The sequence below is a fragment of the Ruditapes philippinarum genome, unplaced genomic scaffold (genome assembly GCF_026571515.1).
Source record: "Ruditapes philippinarum isolate M1 unplaced genomic scaffold, ASM2657151v2 ctg2803_1_1_1_1, whole genome shotgun sequence".
Taxonomy (NCBI): Eukaryota; Metazoa; Mollusca; class Bivalvia; order Venerida; family Veneridae; genus Ruditapes; species Ruditapes philippinarum.
In genome coordinates, this window is record NW_026853955.1 from 94,062 (window position 1) to 109,542 (window position 15,481).

A 15,481-nucleotide genomic window follows, 5' to 3' on the forward strand; every position below is an offset into this window, starting at 1 on the left:
TCACAATAGTTGCCTTTTTATCTGCAGACAGCTGTTAATGGACCAGTCTTGAACATGGTTCTAGTAAAGTACCGATGCCTTACCGGTGCTTAACCTGTGGACTGTTAGCCCATATGTTACTCGACGATCTTTGTTAACTATAGCTTCAACATTTGCTAGCTGTGTTAAGGAAACAGTATCAACTGGACACTCAGTCCTTGACATATCACAAATACTTGTTCTGCCTCCTTCAAGAAACTGAGAAATTCTGGATTTTAAAAAAAAACAACTTTTTCTTTGCTTTTTTTAAGGGGGAGGGGTGGTGTTTGGGATGGGAGGAAGGTTCACGCCTCACCAACACATTATACGCCATATGACGAGCTTCGAGTTTTTCAGGTGAAGGAAGACGTCAGACCCCTTTTTGGCATTGTTTCAGACAGAAACGCGCTCCTGAATAGAACATTTACGTTTCGCAAACAAGTTTAATAGCTTTCTCACATGTAAGAACTAAGAATGGCATGGTTCGAACTTACAGCGATAGAAGGAAAGAGGAATTGAGATCAACGACTTTCTTGCAGTTAGACGGGATTATCTACCGTTTACACCGGTGCTAGAAAACTCTGTCTTACACCCCAATGTAAGACAAGTCGCTTGCTTTAAAAGACGTCATTGTCGCGCACCTTTTGTTCTTAGGAAGACGTCATTTTACCTGTAAGACATACGCTACTATAACAAAAAAATGCGTAGGAGAATATCAGTTTTCATAATTTCTGCTCTTAAAATAATTGACATGCAAGAAAAAGAATCGAACACCGGCTATTGGTACAGACGGGAATATCTAGTTCTCGTGAAACTGTTTAGCGGAAACTCGGCAGATCCTCGTTACCGCAGTAAACAGTTACCCTCGAGCTTGATATTCCGGTCGGTACCGGCTGCCATGTAAGATTCTTATATTATCAACTCGGCAACTGGCACCCCGAGAAAAATTCTGTAGTACATTGGGTAAGCTTTAAAGGTTGATCGGAATAACAAGTTTCTGAAAATCCTTGCATTGTTTAGGCTTTTTAGCCTCTGCAACCATAAACTTTATTACAGAGCGCCGTCCCTCTTAGAAGTATACACACTTATAATTCAAAACTGGCTTAACTCCATGAATAAAAATGTTATCCTAATACATGTACAAGAACAAGGACACTGAAAAACAAACGTGACTTATTAAGCTAGCACTTATGAAAAATTAATTAATCAAAACAGTACAATGTCCTTAACATACTCTACTGTGAAATTGACCTCCTTGAATCTTAACCTTACTGAACATAATATAATACCTTACATGTACTTGTATTCTATTATATGGAGAATACCATTCAACACTTTAAGAGAAAATATCAAATTATATATAGGCTGAAATAGCGGAACAGTGCGTCATCAGACGACATGGAAATACCGTCTGCTTTGTTCGCATGAGTAGATTTTATGGCCGGAAACAAACTAATATCATTTCAGATATGAGAATTTTGCATTTCATCAAGTTTTTTAAGTAAAAAAAAATACCTAAATCCCTGGACTTTTGATTACAAAAAGTAGACAAAAGTATATAGTCTTAATATTCTTATAGCAGTTCACGTTAACAGCGGGTGTTGTTTGACACAAGCAAAACAAGATAACCACGTTCGGCTACATAGCTCATCAGGTAAATTAGTTGGCAAGATCTGGTTTAATTTTGACCTGATAGTAGAATTTAGACAAAGAAAACAAGTATTGCAAACTTTTGATTACGGATACTTAATTTGTTTATAAAAATATTTGGAAAAATTATCGATACTATTACACAGTCAAAAGCCACAGAATATCTATCTATCAATATATACCTTATATAAAAAGAGACTAAGAAACAACAAAATTATTAGAAACAAAACATGGTGAATATGGTTTTATATCATATTTTACCTATGAGAAAATTACAAACTCCGACTTGGTAAATGTAGTTGTATATACACGCTATTTCAATTTTAGCACCAATGTAAGTTATACTTGTTTTTAGTGCATTGGTTATTTTGCGTTAAAAATATTTTTAAAAAACTAATTGATGAACCAGAAGATAAAATATTAGCAATACAGTATATTTCCAGAACTGTACACAACAGTTCAGCATGCCATAATAAAACATCAAAGGCTGCTTTCCAATATGTTTTTCCACCTGTACTCGACAAAAACATTCATGTATTGTCCAATAGAACGTTAAATAACCTATTAAAATATATAATACAGCAAACTTCATTCATTGGGAAAAAAGAAAGATAGGACATTTCCTCATAACTTGGTAGCAGCTTAACAACTGTGTATGTAGTTTGGGTTAACGTCGCACCAGCTCCACGTCAGATGTCTCTCCGTGCATTATTTCAGGTATGAACGAGCACGTGATTGTAAGAACCACCAACGTTTCCTATGCTAGCTAGTGAAAACTCTCCTTGAGTGAAAAATTCAAAGTCCCTGGCTGGTTTCGAACCCACATAGATAAGGGGCAAGAGATTCGAAGTCAACGACCTTTTAAAAAAAACGTCACGATTGTCCAATGAAAAGCGGTGTTACAAGCCTGAAACGCAAGATTATCCAATGAAAGGCAGCGTTACAAGCCTGTAACGTCGCCTTTGATTGGATAATTGTGACGTTTATAAAAATTATATACATGACTGCTGTCTGTGTAGAGGACACATGTTAAATTTGTCAATCTTTTTCAAGAGCACAACTGAACTCATATTCTGGTTGAACATCCATTTCCATTATTTCTATACTTTATTAAATCTATACTTTATTAAACTTGAATAAGTATTATTAAAAAAATAATGTTATAGAATTCATAATACCATTTGGTAAGTGTGTGGGACGGTGGGTTGAGGTGGGATTAGTACATTTCATACGTTGCTGGTTCTGCAAAATATCAAAAATTAGTTCATAAAGGTCAATGATATTCAGCACAGTAGCATAAAGACATTTGTTATTTATCACTGAAAATTCGTCGTTGATTGCAACGACATAATACAGGGTAATTACAAAGATAGGGCATTCATTATAAGTGATGAAACAAAATATAGTTAAACAGTTTTCGTGGTAAACACGAGCGGCGATTATTCCATGTATACTATAAATACCGGCGTGTTTTCAGTTTTGCTTTAAGATTAAGAGAGTCAGCCGAAACGTATGCATTAACACGTATAGAATAAAATTACTTATCTTTAAAAGCAAGAACGGTTTTGTTGTATGTAAGTCAATTTCAGTAGATTTCTTGATATACAAAGAGAGCATTTTTTTAAAGAAATTTTGTGTTTGTTGCCACACAAAAGAGGTATACGTTTATTGATATCTAAAAATGTTTTGATAGATACTATATTGTAGGCTATTGTTTTAACATCTATTCTTTTAAGCTATTTTTTTACAAGTTTAAGAATTCTTTTCTAAATTGATAAAGGGATAATAAATCATATATCGGTATTTATTACTCTACAAACAGGTGCATGTTAACATATCATTTTATTTTAAAATGTTATTTTTCAACAAAATGTTTTACATAAACCTTAATTATACATTTTTATTACATGCTTTTCAGTGATTTATAGAAATATATCAGTGAAATGTGACTGTTTGGAACAGTGAAATTATTAATTTGATATTTTTTACTGTTTTGAATTTAAGCCGGGTTGATGACGTGACGTCGTAAATGACGTCACGTTGTAGTATTACTTGGTGCGAATTTCATTTAGTAGTAGGTTAAAATGTCTTTTTAAACGTTTATTAGCATATAATAAAAAGAAAATTTATTTATTTTAGAGTAAGATCCAAAGATATTTCACCTCGTGAACACCAAAATTTCATATATTTAAGTCGTGGCTTCGCCAATCGTGAAATATACCCTTTGGTGCTCACTCGGTGAAATATATTCCGATATTACACTGAACTAAACAAATATTCTCTATATATTATGACTTTATCTTGTCATATTCGAGCACATATTCGCGTCATGAAAAAACCAACATAGTGCGTTTGTGGCCAGCATTGCTCCAGACCAGCCTGGGCATCCGCGCAGACTGATCAGGATCAATGCTGTTCGCTTACAAACCCTATTACAATATCCTGATCAGACTGCGCGGATGTGCAGGCTGGTCTGGATCCATGCTGGTCACAAACGCACTATGTTGGTTTTGTCATGGCGCGGCTCATATAATTGTCTAAAACTGTTGAGGTAAGGGAGCTTTGAAAGCAAAAAGAATGTTGTAATAATGAGCAATAATTATTAACCTTATGATGAGTATATTTAGATGCTATTTTTGCTGTTTCTTTTGTTAGTTCTTTTTTGTTGTTATTTTTTTTATTTTTGTTTTGTTTCTATTTGTTTATTCCATTCGTTCGTTTGTTCCTTCCTTTCTTACCTTCATTATTTCCTTTATTTCCATTTCAATTTATTTCATTGCATTTTCATTCTTTAATATATTTTTTTCTATCCCATCCGATCCCATTGTATTCGATTTCATTCTATTCTACTAATACTCTATTCTATTCTATTCTATTTTTCTCTATTCTATTTTATGCTAATCTATTCTAATGTAGTAGAAACTCACAAGTATTTACCTACGCCAATTTTGCAATATATTGATTTCGCGAAAATATAATCTCGCAATAAGTGTTGTGTTAGGTAGGATTATATAATATGTAACAAATCTTATGTTAGGTAGTATATTGTTAAAAGAGATGTATGTTAATTAATGTTGTGTTAGATAAAATCATATTATCATAAACATGTTAAGTATGTTGTGTTAGGCAGGATAATGTTATGGCCGTATTGTCCGAGTGAATGAATGAATTGATTGATTGATTTAATTCATTGACTTGATTAACTGATAAGTTGGGTGTTGGTTGGTTGATTGATTGATTGATTGAATGAATGCTTGTTTGATTGATAATAATCTGCATGGGGTATAGTTTAATATGAATAATCTTTTAAACTTTCATTTAAGTTTGTTATCAAGATAAAGTTTATAAACTCGCAAATGAAATCAAATCGTTTGTAACAGGTTACACTTGTCCGGTCGGAGTTTCAAAATTACTTTTTTATCAAATTTAACTAAATTTTCACAAGCAGAAAGTACAATGAAAAAGTTCGTTTAAAGTTGTTAAATCCATGTTAATTTGAACAGTTGAAAAGTCGGTTTAACCTTTCATGCAGTGTAAAATGTGAAGGTGCAGCGTTCCGAAGTAAATATTTTTGAAAGAAAACAAAAAGAACGGTTAACAAAAAATAATCTGTTGACGGTAACTATCGACGCTAATCCAGTCTTTGTGCAACTCAATACTGTTTTGCTTAATTATTAAGATTTGGGAAGTCTTTCGTGAATGGTTGATGTCTGAAAGTGTGCCATTTTTAGACGTTTGGTATATCAAACCAAATCCTTTAAGTACTTACAGATTTCAGTATACATAACGAATTTGGATTTTCGTCATAAAGTTAATAATAAATCATCTTGAATATTTTCTTCTGAAAAGAAACCACGGGGAAATGGGCCAGGAGAAAGGTGTAACAGAATTGGACGCCGTTTGGCGCACACTAAAACCATGGGGGAAATATCAGTGTTTTCAGTTGTTTCTGATACTTTTGGATTTTATTCCTGCATCATTTGCAATACTTAGTGCCGTTTTTACAGGTAAGTTGACATCTATATTTATTATATTATTATCTATAATAATTTTGCACTTATTTTTTTTTATTTTCCTATTTAATTTTTTATGGAATAGACGATAGTTCACCTCTGATTTATAAAGTGGCTCTACTGTTCAAACAAATCTTCATTTCAAAAAGAGAATTTCATCAATTTTTGTTAAAGCTTTAAGCATGGACTTGTCTATAGATCCGCCCGACCGCTTAGCATATTAGTAATTCAATGGTCGCTCATTCGATCCACGGACGAGGCCTAAATTTTCCATGACAAATGAACTCAAAAAATTTGTCTTTCAATACTAGAGCAGAAATCATGTAAGATTAGTAGTTGGTCACTTGTGGAGAAAATGGTAATTAATGATTAGTTATCCAGGAAAACCTTCCGCCGAGATATGACCAAAACAAACAAACAAAACAAGCAAATAGAAACAAAAAATATTTATAAAGTTGCTTACAAGCTGTAGTGCTTTATGCAAATGTTAGCTTTCTTTCAAGCGTATTAGTAACTTGGCAATTAAAATGCGCTTGGAAATACAGGGAAATCAACTTTTTCATATGTATTCTTATATGCCTTTGCCTTGATGATGTTTATTCTCATTTTTTTTATCAAGCTGGAATAATCAATTAGAACCTAACGCATAGGATTAATAATAGTTTTAAAGTACATAATTATATTCGAAATTGTTCATAACAATGTAAAATGAAATTTTAATTCATATTCAAAATGAGAAAATGCAGTTTGTAACCTGGTACTATAGAAGTACAGCTTTTTCGCAATGCCTTTTGTTGATATTGATCAGTGGGAAACTTTATTCATTCAATGTTTTATATATAACCGAGAATGGATTTAAACGTCCAATAATTAATATAGAATAAATATAATTTATAGCAGAATGGTTAATACACAATATATGTTTGAAAATATAAATAGATACTTTTATATTTCTTTTTTTAAATTTGATTTTTTTCTGTTTTATCACAGGTTTTATTCCTGAGTATTCATGTGAAGTGCCCTCGGCTGATAGTTCATACAATGCTAATGTCAGTTACAACGCCCACAAATGCCACTATGACGTCATCAGTCTCGAGACGAATGAAACCGATTCCAAAACATGCAGCAGATTTTATTTTGAAAATGAAAACTCCTACGCATATGAGGTATACAAATAAACATTTTTATCCAATTTTTTCTCACCGAATGAATTCGATTTTTAAGCTTACATGCATCAAATATCTTTTTCTTTCAAACTTTGTCAATATCTTGAATTTGATTCTTTATGACTTACTATACAATCTCTCCGCGATTGCAAAACAAATATCGATTCAGTTTTTAAAAGGTATTGTGATTGTTTGTCAACTGATATAGAATGTATGAATGTTTTTGTTACAGAGAGGTATTTTCTTAAAATCTTGAGCGACTTTATTTTATTACATAAAAATCATACAACCAACAAAAGAGCCCATGATGTGAACATAGCATTTAAAAGAACACATTATGTTTTGAAATGTTATTAAGGAATTAATATTGAAAATAAGTTTAAAAACGTTTATTTGCGGCGAAAAACTAACTTTAAATTTTGTTGTGTTTTTCGTTCTTTTCTCTATCTGAGAGAACCTATCCTGTCCATACCGTTTTAAGAACGTAATAATTATTTAGCATTTCTTTTCTTTAAAAAATCTATTAAATCAATGTCGATGCTAAAGATTCTCTTAACAAAATACAAAAATAGAACAGTCAACTCAACTGTTCGTAATTTGGTCAAACTGTCTTTGCTTTATAGCATAGGGAAGTCTTTAACAATATTGGCATTTATTGGAAGGCAAATGTTCATCTTAATATTTAACTTTCCTTATATAGCGACCGTGTTCAAAGTATGAGCACAAGTTATCGAAAGGTCAGTGTGCATTTCATGGTACTTGTTACAAATGCGATATAAGTCTATCCATAAAAATCAAACCGTATTGCAAAAAAGTTTTTTCCTTAGTTTTTTTCCTGTTTGATGTTTGTCTATATTTATTCATGGTGTATAACATGACAATCTTAAATCTTGCATATAAAAAAATAAAACAAAGCATTTATAAAGATTCTTTGTATTCTGTTTACACTTTTCCCCCTCTACACTATAAGTATGTTTTCAATATTTCATATTCTTAAAGATCTTGCTGATAAAATTTGATAATGTCTTTGACAAATTGGATATTTGATATGTTGTAATGACACTGTTTTGTGTTTGTAATATAAAAGACTTTTCATAGATAATGCATTAGCGGTAAGGAGCCATAAATTGCTGTGACATTGGTTGGGTTTGGGTATTCAATTTATATTAGCCTAAAGTAATTTGTTTTTAAATATGGCTGAAAGAAATAATTTTATGATCACGGTATCGGATCTTTTATTAAAATCAAGCAAAACTTTAAAATATGATAGTTTCGGGACCACTGTTCATATACGAATGTTTCATGACAATTTTTGTTATCCCCAAAACCTATAGGAAATTATTTAATACTACTCAAAAGAAACATGCAGTTGATGGCGTTCGTTTTGGTTGGTTTTGCTCTGCGTCGCAGCAACACTGTAATTGTCTCATGGTGACTTTCCAGCAGCTTTACTTGTGGAGGAAGCCATCTGTGCTTTATTACGGTTGCGAACGGGCATCTAAGTAGAAACACTGATTTTCCGTAAGCTATTTGGATAGCCTCCTAGACGGGATTCGACCAACAGTAGTGAGCCAGTAGTCATAAGTCAACCTCGGCGACTCCAGTTTCTTTTGAAATAGTTGCAATGTGGTACAAAGGACAAAGAAATTTACATAGAAATATAACGAAAGAGCATGAAAATGTAATTATAATGTTTATTATATTTTTTCAGTGGAATCTGGTTTGTTCACGAGCTAACTTAGCCGCCCTTGCCCAGTCTCTCGTGCTAGCAGGACAAGGTATTGGTGCTCTGATCATGTCTCATTTATCTGATCGATTTGGACGGAGGACAATTCACGTGCTATCACATGTTGCTGTGTTATGTTGTATGATCATCATGGCCTTCTCTAAAAACATATACATGTTGCTTGCCATGCGCTTGATTACAGGAACGTTCCAACAGGTAATCTCCTCTGAAGATATACAAATAAAAAATAATTTACAATCATTAGATTAAAAGCGTTGTTCTAATAAGGTTCACTTTAGAAAAAAAAGCACCTAAGGATAATAATACCATATGCTGTTACCATGCAAGCTTTTGCCTTTTGTTCGCCGTCCTATTGGATGCCTTTCCGTTGGTCGCGTGTGTTTTGAGCCCGGGCCCCGGTCTGTAATATATTTAGTTATATTCTATCTTAATGATATTTGTTCTCATATATTGCGATTTAGTGCAGCACTATAAGAAACTTTCCTCTATTCTTAGGTCAAACATAATATTACATTGTATTTGAATAGAAGTTTGTGTGTACTTTTTTAAAATAGTATAAAAGTTTCTGTTGAAAGTTGTTTTAATTTTTTACAAATAATAATGCATATGTCTCGATATCGTATGAGCTACAGGAGCTGTCATTTGATCGATGTCTTTATTGTAAATGTTTAGATAATATCCAAGATTTTAACAGTTTTTTTTTCTGTTTATCTTATTATAAAATTAAGAAAAAACGGAATTCCTAAAGAACGTCCAAAACGGAAAATATTGAAAATGACTCGGGCTCGATTTTGTTAAGCTTTTTCATACATGGTCTTACTCAGATCATGCCATTGTTCTGAAATTTCAGTTTTAACCCCTTTTACTTCCAACGTCATTGGTACAAAGATGTGAATGTAATTACATGTATTTGAATGATAAATTTTCAGGGTATAGTGTGCACAGCTAAAACCCTTGCTCTTGAGATATTTCCAAAGGAGGCACGTGCTCATACCGCACCTGCTGGTTTCATCACGTGGGGTATGGGTTTGATGTTTCTTTCCTTGTACGGATACATTTTCCAGGACATCAACTGGCGTTACCTTCAGATAGCCATCGCCGCCTTCTCCCTATATGCACTAGCCGAATGGTGGTAAGCTATCAATATCTACTCTTTTAACGCAACTTTAAATTATACTTTCAAATCTTGTTAGCAAATATTTGTTAAGGGATGCATTATTCTGGTATAGGTGTGATTTGATTGCTTGAATATTAAAAACTGCTGAAGACAGCCGTCTTAATGGAGGGTTGTTGCATTTGGTGACGGAGGTTAAAAGTTGCAACGTACTTCACCTCAATGTTGATGTGGATTTTATGGTCGTTCGGAATCTTTGATTTGAATACATTTATTTGTTGAGAATTAATACTGTTTAAGGTAAATTGGTCTACTGTGAAAGGTCAGCAGTATCATACATAATAATATGTAGTTTAAAAAACGTGAAACAGTGAAAGAAGTCAAGAAAGAATTATACATGAATGTTGTTGGTTAGTATGTGATGCATGATCCTAGTATATGAAATATTTACATATATCAGAAAATAAATTGTTCTGGAGCAAAATATGTTTATTCATCATATGCATGTTTATTTTAGATCACTGAAAACTTTTTTTAAATTATTTTATAAGAATATTCAATATTCAGACGATACATTTTTTCTTTTGTTTTTATCAGTATATAACTACTTAGGGAAAATTATTAATCCCATCTCTTATAATCAATTTATTATCCTTTTTTGTTTTAACTGCTGTCGAGGGATCTTCTGTGATGAGAATTATGGTGTTAATTTATTTATCGGGGCTGCGAACCTTTTCATAATGACGCCAGGTTATTTGTCATTGTATATTCCGTTGTGTATATTTCCCCCAACTAACTGCTTTGGCTTTACATACAATTGTTTCTTTTAGCAATATCAACATTAGAAGAAACTTTAATTTCCCAGTCGGTTTCTACTGTATTTCCTATTTTGTATCATCCGTCCGTGCTTTACCTGGTGTCTTGTCCTGTTTTTATTTGGTGTCCTGTTGGTCTCCTTGCCGGTAGTTATGTGTTGTGAGGTCGTGTGGGAATTGCGTTCATTGAACGCCGCCCTTCCATGTTGATTTTGTTTTTCATATTTTAGAGTCCTTATTACTTACAATAAAAATCTTACTTTATGTGAAGGATGATGGATGAATCAGTCCGCTGGCTTTTATCAAACGGGCGATTGGACGAAGCAAAGAAGATCTTAAAGAAGGCAGCACGATGGAACAAGATTGATTACAAGCAGGTGGAAGCTGTTCTAAACGAAAGTGTTCATCTAACGGATAGTGGAAGTGAAAGTTCGGACGAAAACCTTCACGACAAGGAAATGAAGACGTTTACAAACGGGTTACTGGCGGAGGAAAAGAGGGAAAATGACATGAAGATTCAAGCTGTGAAAAAATATAATGTTATTGACATTCTTAAGAATCCTTCGCTCAGGGTGAACACCTTCATCTTGTGGTATACTTGGTTAGTATCGGACAAGGGTTACGATACTTCATTACACGGTTGATATCGGACAGCATTTAGAAAATGTTGTAATGTTTTAATATCAAGTTATAGTATATCTTTGTCACATAAAAGATCATTTTCCTCTGTCACGTCATTATTTCAATAATATCAATATGGCGGTCTTCATACATGCGGCTTACTTCCCTGTTGATTAAACGTGATTGACATTGCTAATTTTATGTATTTAATAACAAGAATAAAAATTGATAATTGATTAATTGTCAAATTAATTATTATCTATTTTAATATATTCATACATATGTATTTTAAAGTTGCAAAAGAAAATGTAAATAATGTTACTTTCAAGTTTACAACTTATGCTTGGCTTTTTTTGTATATTTCAGGATTGTGGCGACTGGGACGTATTACGGCCTTACTCTAGTTTCATCCCATCTTGCTGGTGACCGGTTCATTAATTTCTTCCTCAGTGGCGTTATTGAAATCCCCTCGCAAGTGATTAGCTTCTTTCTTCTTAATAGGTACATGTACTTGTTTATTTTTATTCATGCCATATGTGATTAAGCTACACAAGCTTTTTAAAGAGGGGCTGCTAGAGGAAGTTTATATTGAAACAATTTGGGGTGATTATCCTAGTCAAGCTAAACTCGTTCCTTTGGTAAACATCAGTGGCTGTCCAGTACATATACAGCTGCTTGTCTTGTTCACGCGTCATGCTGACCCATTTCTTTTCATTGGAATACATCACTTGTACAACTTTTCAAGATCATATTTTCACATAGAACAAAATGCAAGGTTTTTTTTATAAGATATCTCCTTTACATATGAGAGGTAGATATAGATGCTAGTAAGTTTATTACTAAATATTTCTTTTGGACTTGCTGAATTTGTGAGAGTGTGTTTAGGTATCACGACTGAAACATTTAATCAGTGTATGTAGGCATTTGAAACAAACAGAGTTTGCATAGTTTACTTTTTGATATGCATTAATTAATTTCAAGTGAACACATTTGCTTTAAAATTGAACGTTTACAGCATGATTAAGATGTTGCCAGCTGTCTTAAAGGTCGCATTTTTCATATTAATTGCATTTTGTTTTTTCAAGTTCTTTGCTAGCAACTGTTTAAAAACGTTTAGAAGCCAGTGCTACGGATATGAGCTCCGTAGCAATTATCAGTAAAACTATAGAAAAGACCAAATTTACTTGAATCTTCAATTTTCATTATTAACTCTTTGTAATGATATCGTGAATTGGATTAAATTGGTTCTTCATTTATAATTTACATTTTCTATACACATTGATTGATTCATCGAAAAACACTCATATCTATTTTTAATATGATTTTTAATTACAGAATTGGACGTAAATGGACAATGATCCTGTGGTATGCTGTATCAGGGATTTCGTTAATAATAGCTACAGTTCTTCTAACTGTTTTCGGTAAGAATAGAAGCCACATTCTAACTTTTTGGGGGTATACAAGTATTTATTTTGCGTTTGATCTCACATGAACAAACTCAACCAAACCAAGTCTGCAATTTTCATTTTTTGCTGTCCGTTTTATTGCTATTTCAAGAAAACACACTTTCTAGATTTATTTTTATCTCCCCACATCTAATGTTGAATGTAAGTCTTTCGAGATTATTGTTACAAAAGGTTTTAGTGTTTCAAAAGACCATGCATGATAGATATTGTACCTTTATTATTTGTCATTAAAAGACTCAATTAATCTGCAATTTTCATTTTTTTCTGTTGTTTCATTGCTTCTTTTTTCTGTTTTATTTAAGATAAGAGTAAGGGGATCATATCAAATGTCTAGTATTACCTATGAAATTTTATTATGCTCTGTGTTGGAAGCCTTTTTTCCCCAAATGGTCTCAAGGATGTATTTTCCTATTCTTTTTAAAATGCTTAGTTATATAACAGTTAACAGTTTTGATGATGTATTTATGTTAAAAATATGAACAGCGCTAAAAAGTGTATTCGAAGAGCATTGGACAAGATCAATATTTTTAAATTTATTAATGTTTCCAGTTAGTTCTTTAAAGTCATTACATACGCATATGTAAGATAAAAGAGGCGACATAGATTCCAAGGAAACAAACGACAAGCAATAACATTTACGCTTGTAAGCAGGCTATTAATTGGACCTTATTGTGTATATGTAAGTATAGAGATGGTGCGTATGTATGATTTTATAAATAAAACCATGAATGTTTGAAAATGTTTGATGATATGGCAAAGTATTTGTTTGGATTTTCCAAGATGTCATGACAATAAGGGTGCAAAATGATATTGTTTGCACAGTATGTGTTTTTCCGTGTTTACCCGTACAGAGTTATGAATGTTGGATCACAAAGCTGTTCCTATTCTCCATATAGCGTCACTTATGAACTGAATATTCAGTTTGCCATTGGTCAAATTTCTGCATGTAACATTGACATCTTTATTTCAGACAATATGGTTAAGCAGCCTTCTAACAGATGCAAATATATGCAAAACTGAATCATATTGAAATATCTATTCCAGACACCTATCACGTGATATTTTTGTTTGTTATTTGTTGTATATAAAATTGAATATACACCCGATATTAGCCTAAAATACATCAGTATGTAGACTGCCAAGCTTAAATATTGATTACGTGTCTTGATTTTTATGTATTGATTGTATTTATGTCAATAAGAAGAAACAATTTTTCATATTATATTGATTTGAATATTGCAGAACATCGATTAATTATTCATTCATTGTTATGATTTTCAGACAAACAGTTACGTTATCTATACTGCAATTAATGAATATGTTTAAAAAAAAGTTACTGTTTATTTCAGACAATATGTGATTGTTTGACTATCTATGTTTTTACTAAAAATTTAACAAACAAAAGTATATTTCAGATGCGTATTGCTTGAATCTTTTGTATGCATGTAATAATACGATTTATATTGGCAAGTGTATTTCAGCAATTTACCATTTGAATGTGTTGGTAATGTGTAAACGGTATAAGATAACGATATGAGCACATTTTGATATTCAACTGTTGTTTTTGTTTTAGATAACAATGTAGCCGCTATAGTTGCTACTGCCTTCTCGTTGATTGGAAAGTCGGCTATTACGGGATCTTTTAGCATTGTCTTTCTGTACACCCCAGAAATATATCCTACAAACTATAGGTAAATACCATAGAAACAATATTCCCAATTACCTTCGATGGAAAGGAGCATATGAAACATTAAATGCGATCAGACTCATTCAAAATGTAACTAACAAAAAAGAAAGTTCGGTCGTTTTTTAATCTTGATGGTCAAAGTTGTTTTTATTGGGATAGAAGATATAAATAGAGACTGACATACAAAATTAAACACGCGTTGTACGCATGTCGGTCAATAGTTTAAAATGTGCGATATTAAAACTATAGAAAGAGCTTGTGTTGTTTTTTGAACACATTTCGTACACACTAGAAAATTGTAAAAGCTTATTCGTTCTGTTTTTCCATGTGTCATTCATTTCTTTTTTTTTATTTGAAAGCGTTGTTCTTCAGATCTTTCCACATTTTCAGTGTTTACAAACAAGTTTTTCAACAGTGACAATTATTTCATTTTTAAAATACGCATTATCTATTTATTCAAAAAAGTTGTTGTTTTCTTAATTTCAGAAATAGTGGGCTTGGAATTTCTTCATCAATTTCAAGAATAGGTGGAATATTGGCACCATTTATAAGCAACTTGGTGAGTACGAGTACACGCGATTGTAAGGATTTTATTTCAAGAGTTCATTGATCGTAACAATGCTTTACTGGGCAGTTTTGAAATATTGCACGGAGGAACATTTTAGTTCTTCCTCAACCAGTGAAGCTGAAAAGCAGCAATATGACCTAATCAATGTCGATATGACTAAACTCAGTTAAGAAGTATTGTTATTTAAAAATATTTTGTGAAGCAGTGGTATTTCGTTTTACTATGTAGTATTATATTGTTAGATATGCACATATATTTGTTAAATCGATGACAACGATTAAACCTAATCATAGACAGCTGATTACTTACTTCCATTCTGTCATGATTTATAAATACCAACATAACTAAAGTAATACTTGGCAAGCATATAAAGTTGCAACGTTTTAATAATCATCGTAACACTTTTTGACTGATTGTACGAATAAAAAATGCTATCTATACTCATTTTACATGCTTAAGTTTGATTTTCTTGTAATTGTGCATTTACGGCTAAGATTACAGAGTAAAATAGAAATTAACGCTTTGTTTATAAAGCATTTTTGTGACATCAGAATAAAAACGAATTTATAATTAAAGATTTGTTAAATATCGCATGGTAAGTGTGCTCATTAATGTT

At 32.3% G+C, this 15,481-nt stretch overlaps 1 protein-coding gene across 1 annotated transcript in view; it reads left to right on the forward strand.

Moving 5' to 3' along the window:
- Window positions 1-15,481, forward strand: part of LOC132738497 (uncharacterized) — a 40,829-nt gene that overhangs the window by 24,729 nt on the left and 619 nt on the right. Inside the window, exons 11-19 of the mRNA XM_060726002.1 lie at window positions 5,461-5,675; window positions 6,672-6,847; window positions 8,559-8,789; window positions 9,524-9,726; window positions 10,795-11,124; window positions 11,511-11,645; window positions 12,480-12,565; window positions 14,184-14,301; window positions 14,784-14,856. Of these exons, the coding sequence (XP_060581985.1) occupies window positions 5,461-5,675; window positions 6,672-6,847; window positions 8,559-8,789; window positions 9,524-9,726; window positions 10,795-11,124; window positions 11,511-11,645; window positions 12,480-12,565; window positions 14,184-14,301; window positions 14,784-14,856 (1,567 nt within the window). The remainder of the gene's footprint in view (window positions 1-5,460; window positions 5,676-6,671; window positions 6,848-8,558; window positions 8,790-9,523; window positions 9,727-10,794; window positions 11,125-11,510; window positions 11,646-12,479; window positions 12,566-14,183; window positions 14,302-14,783; window positions 14,857-15,481) is intronic.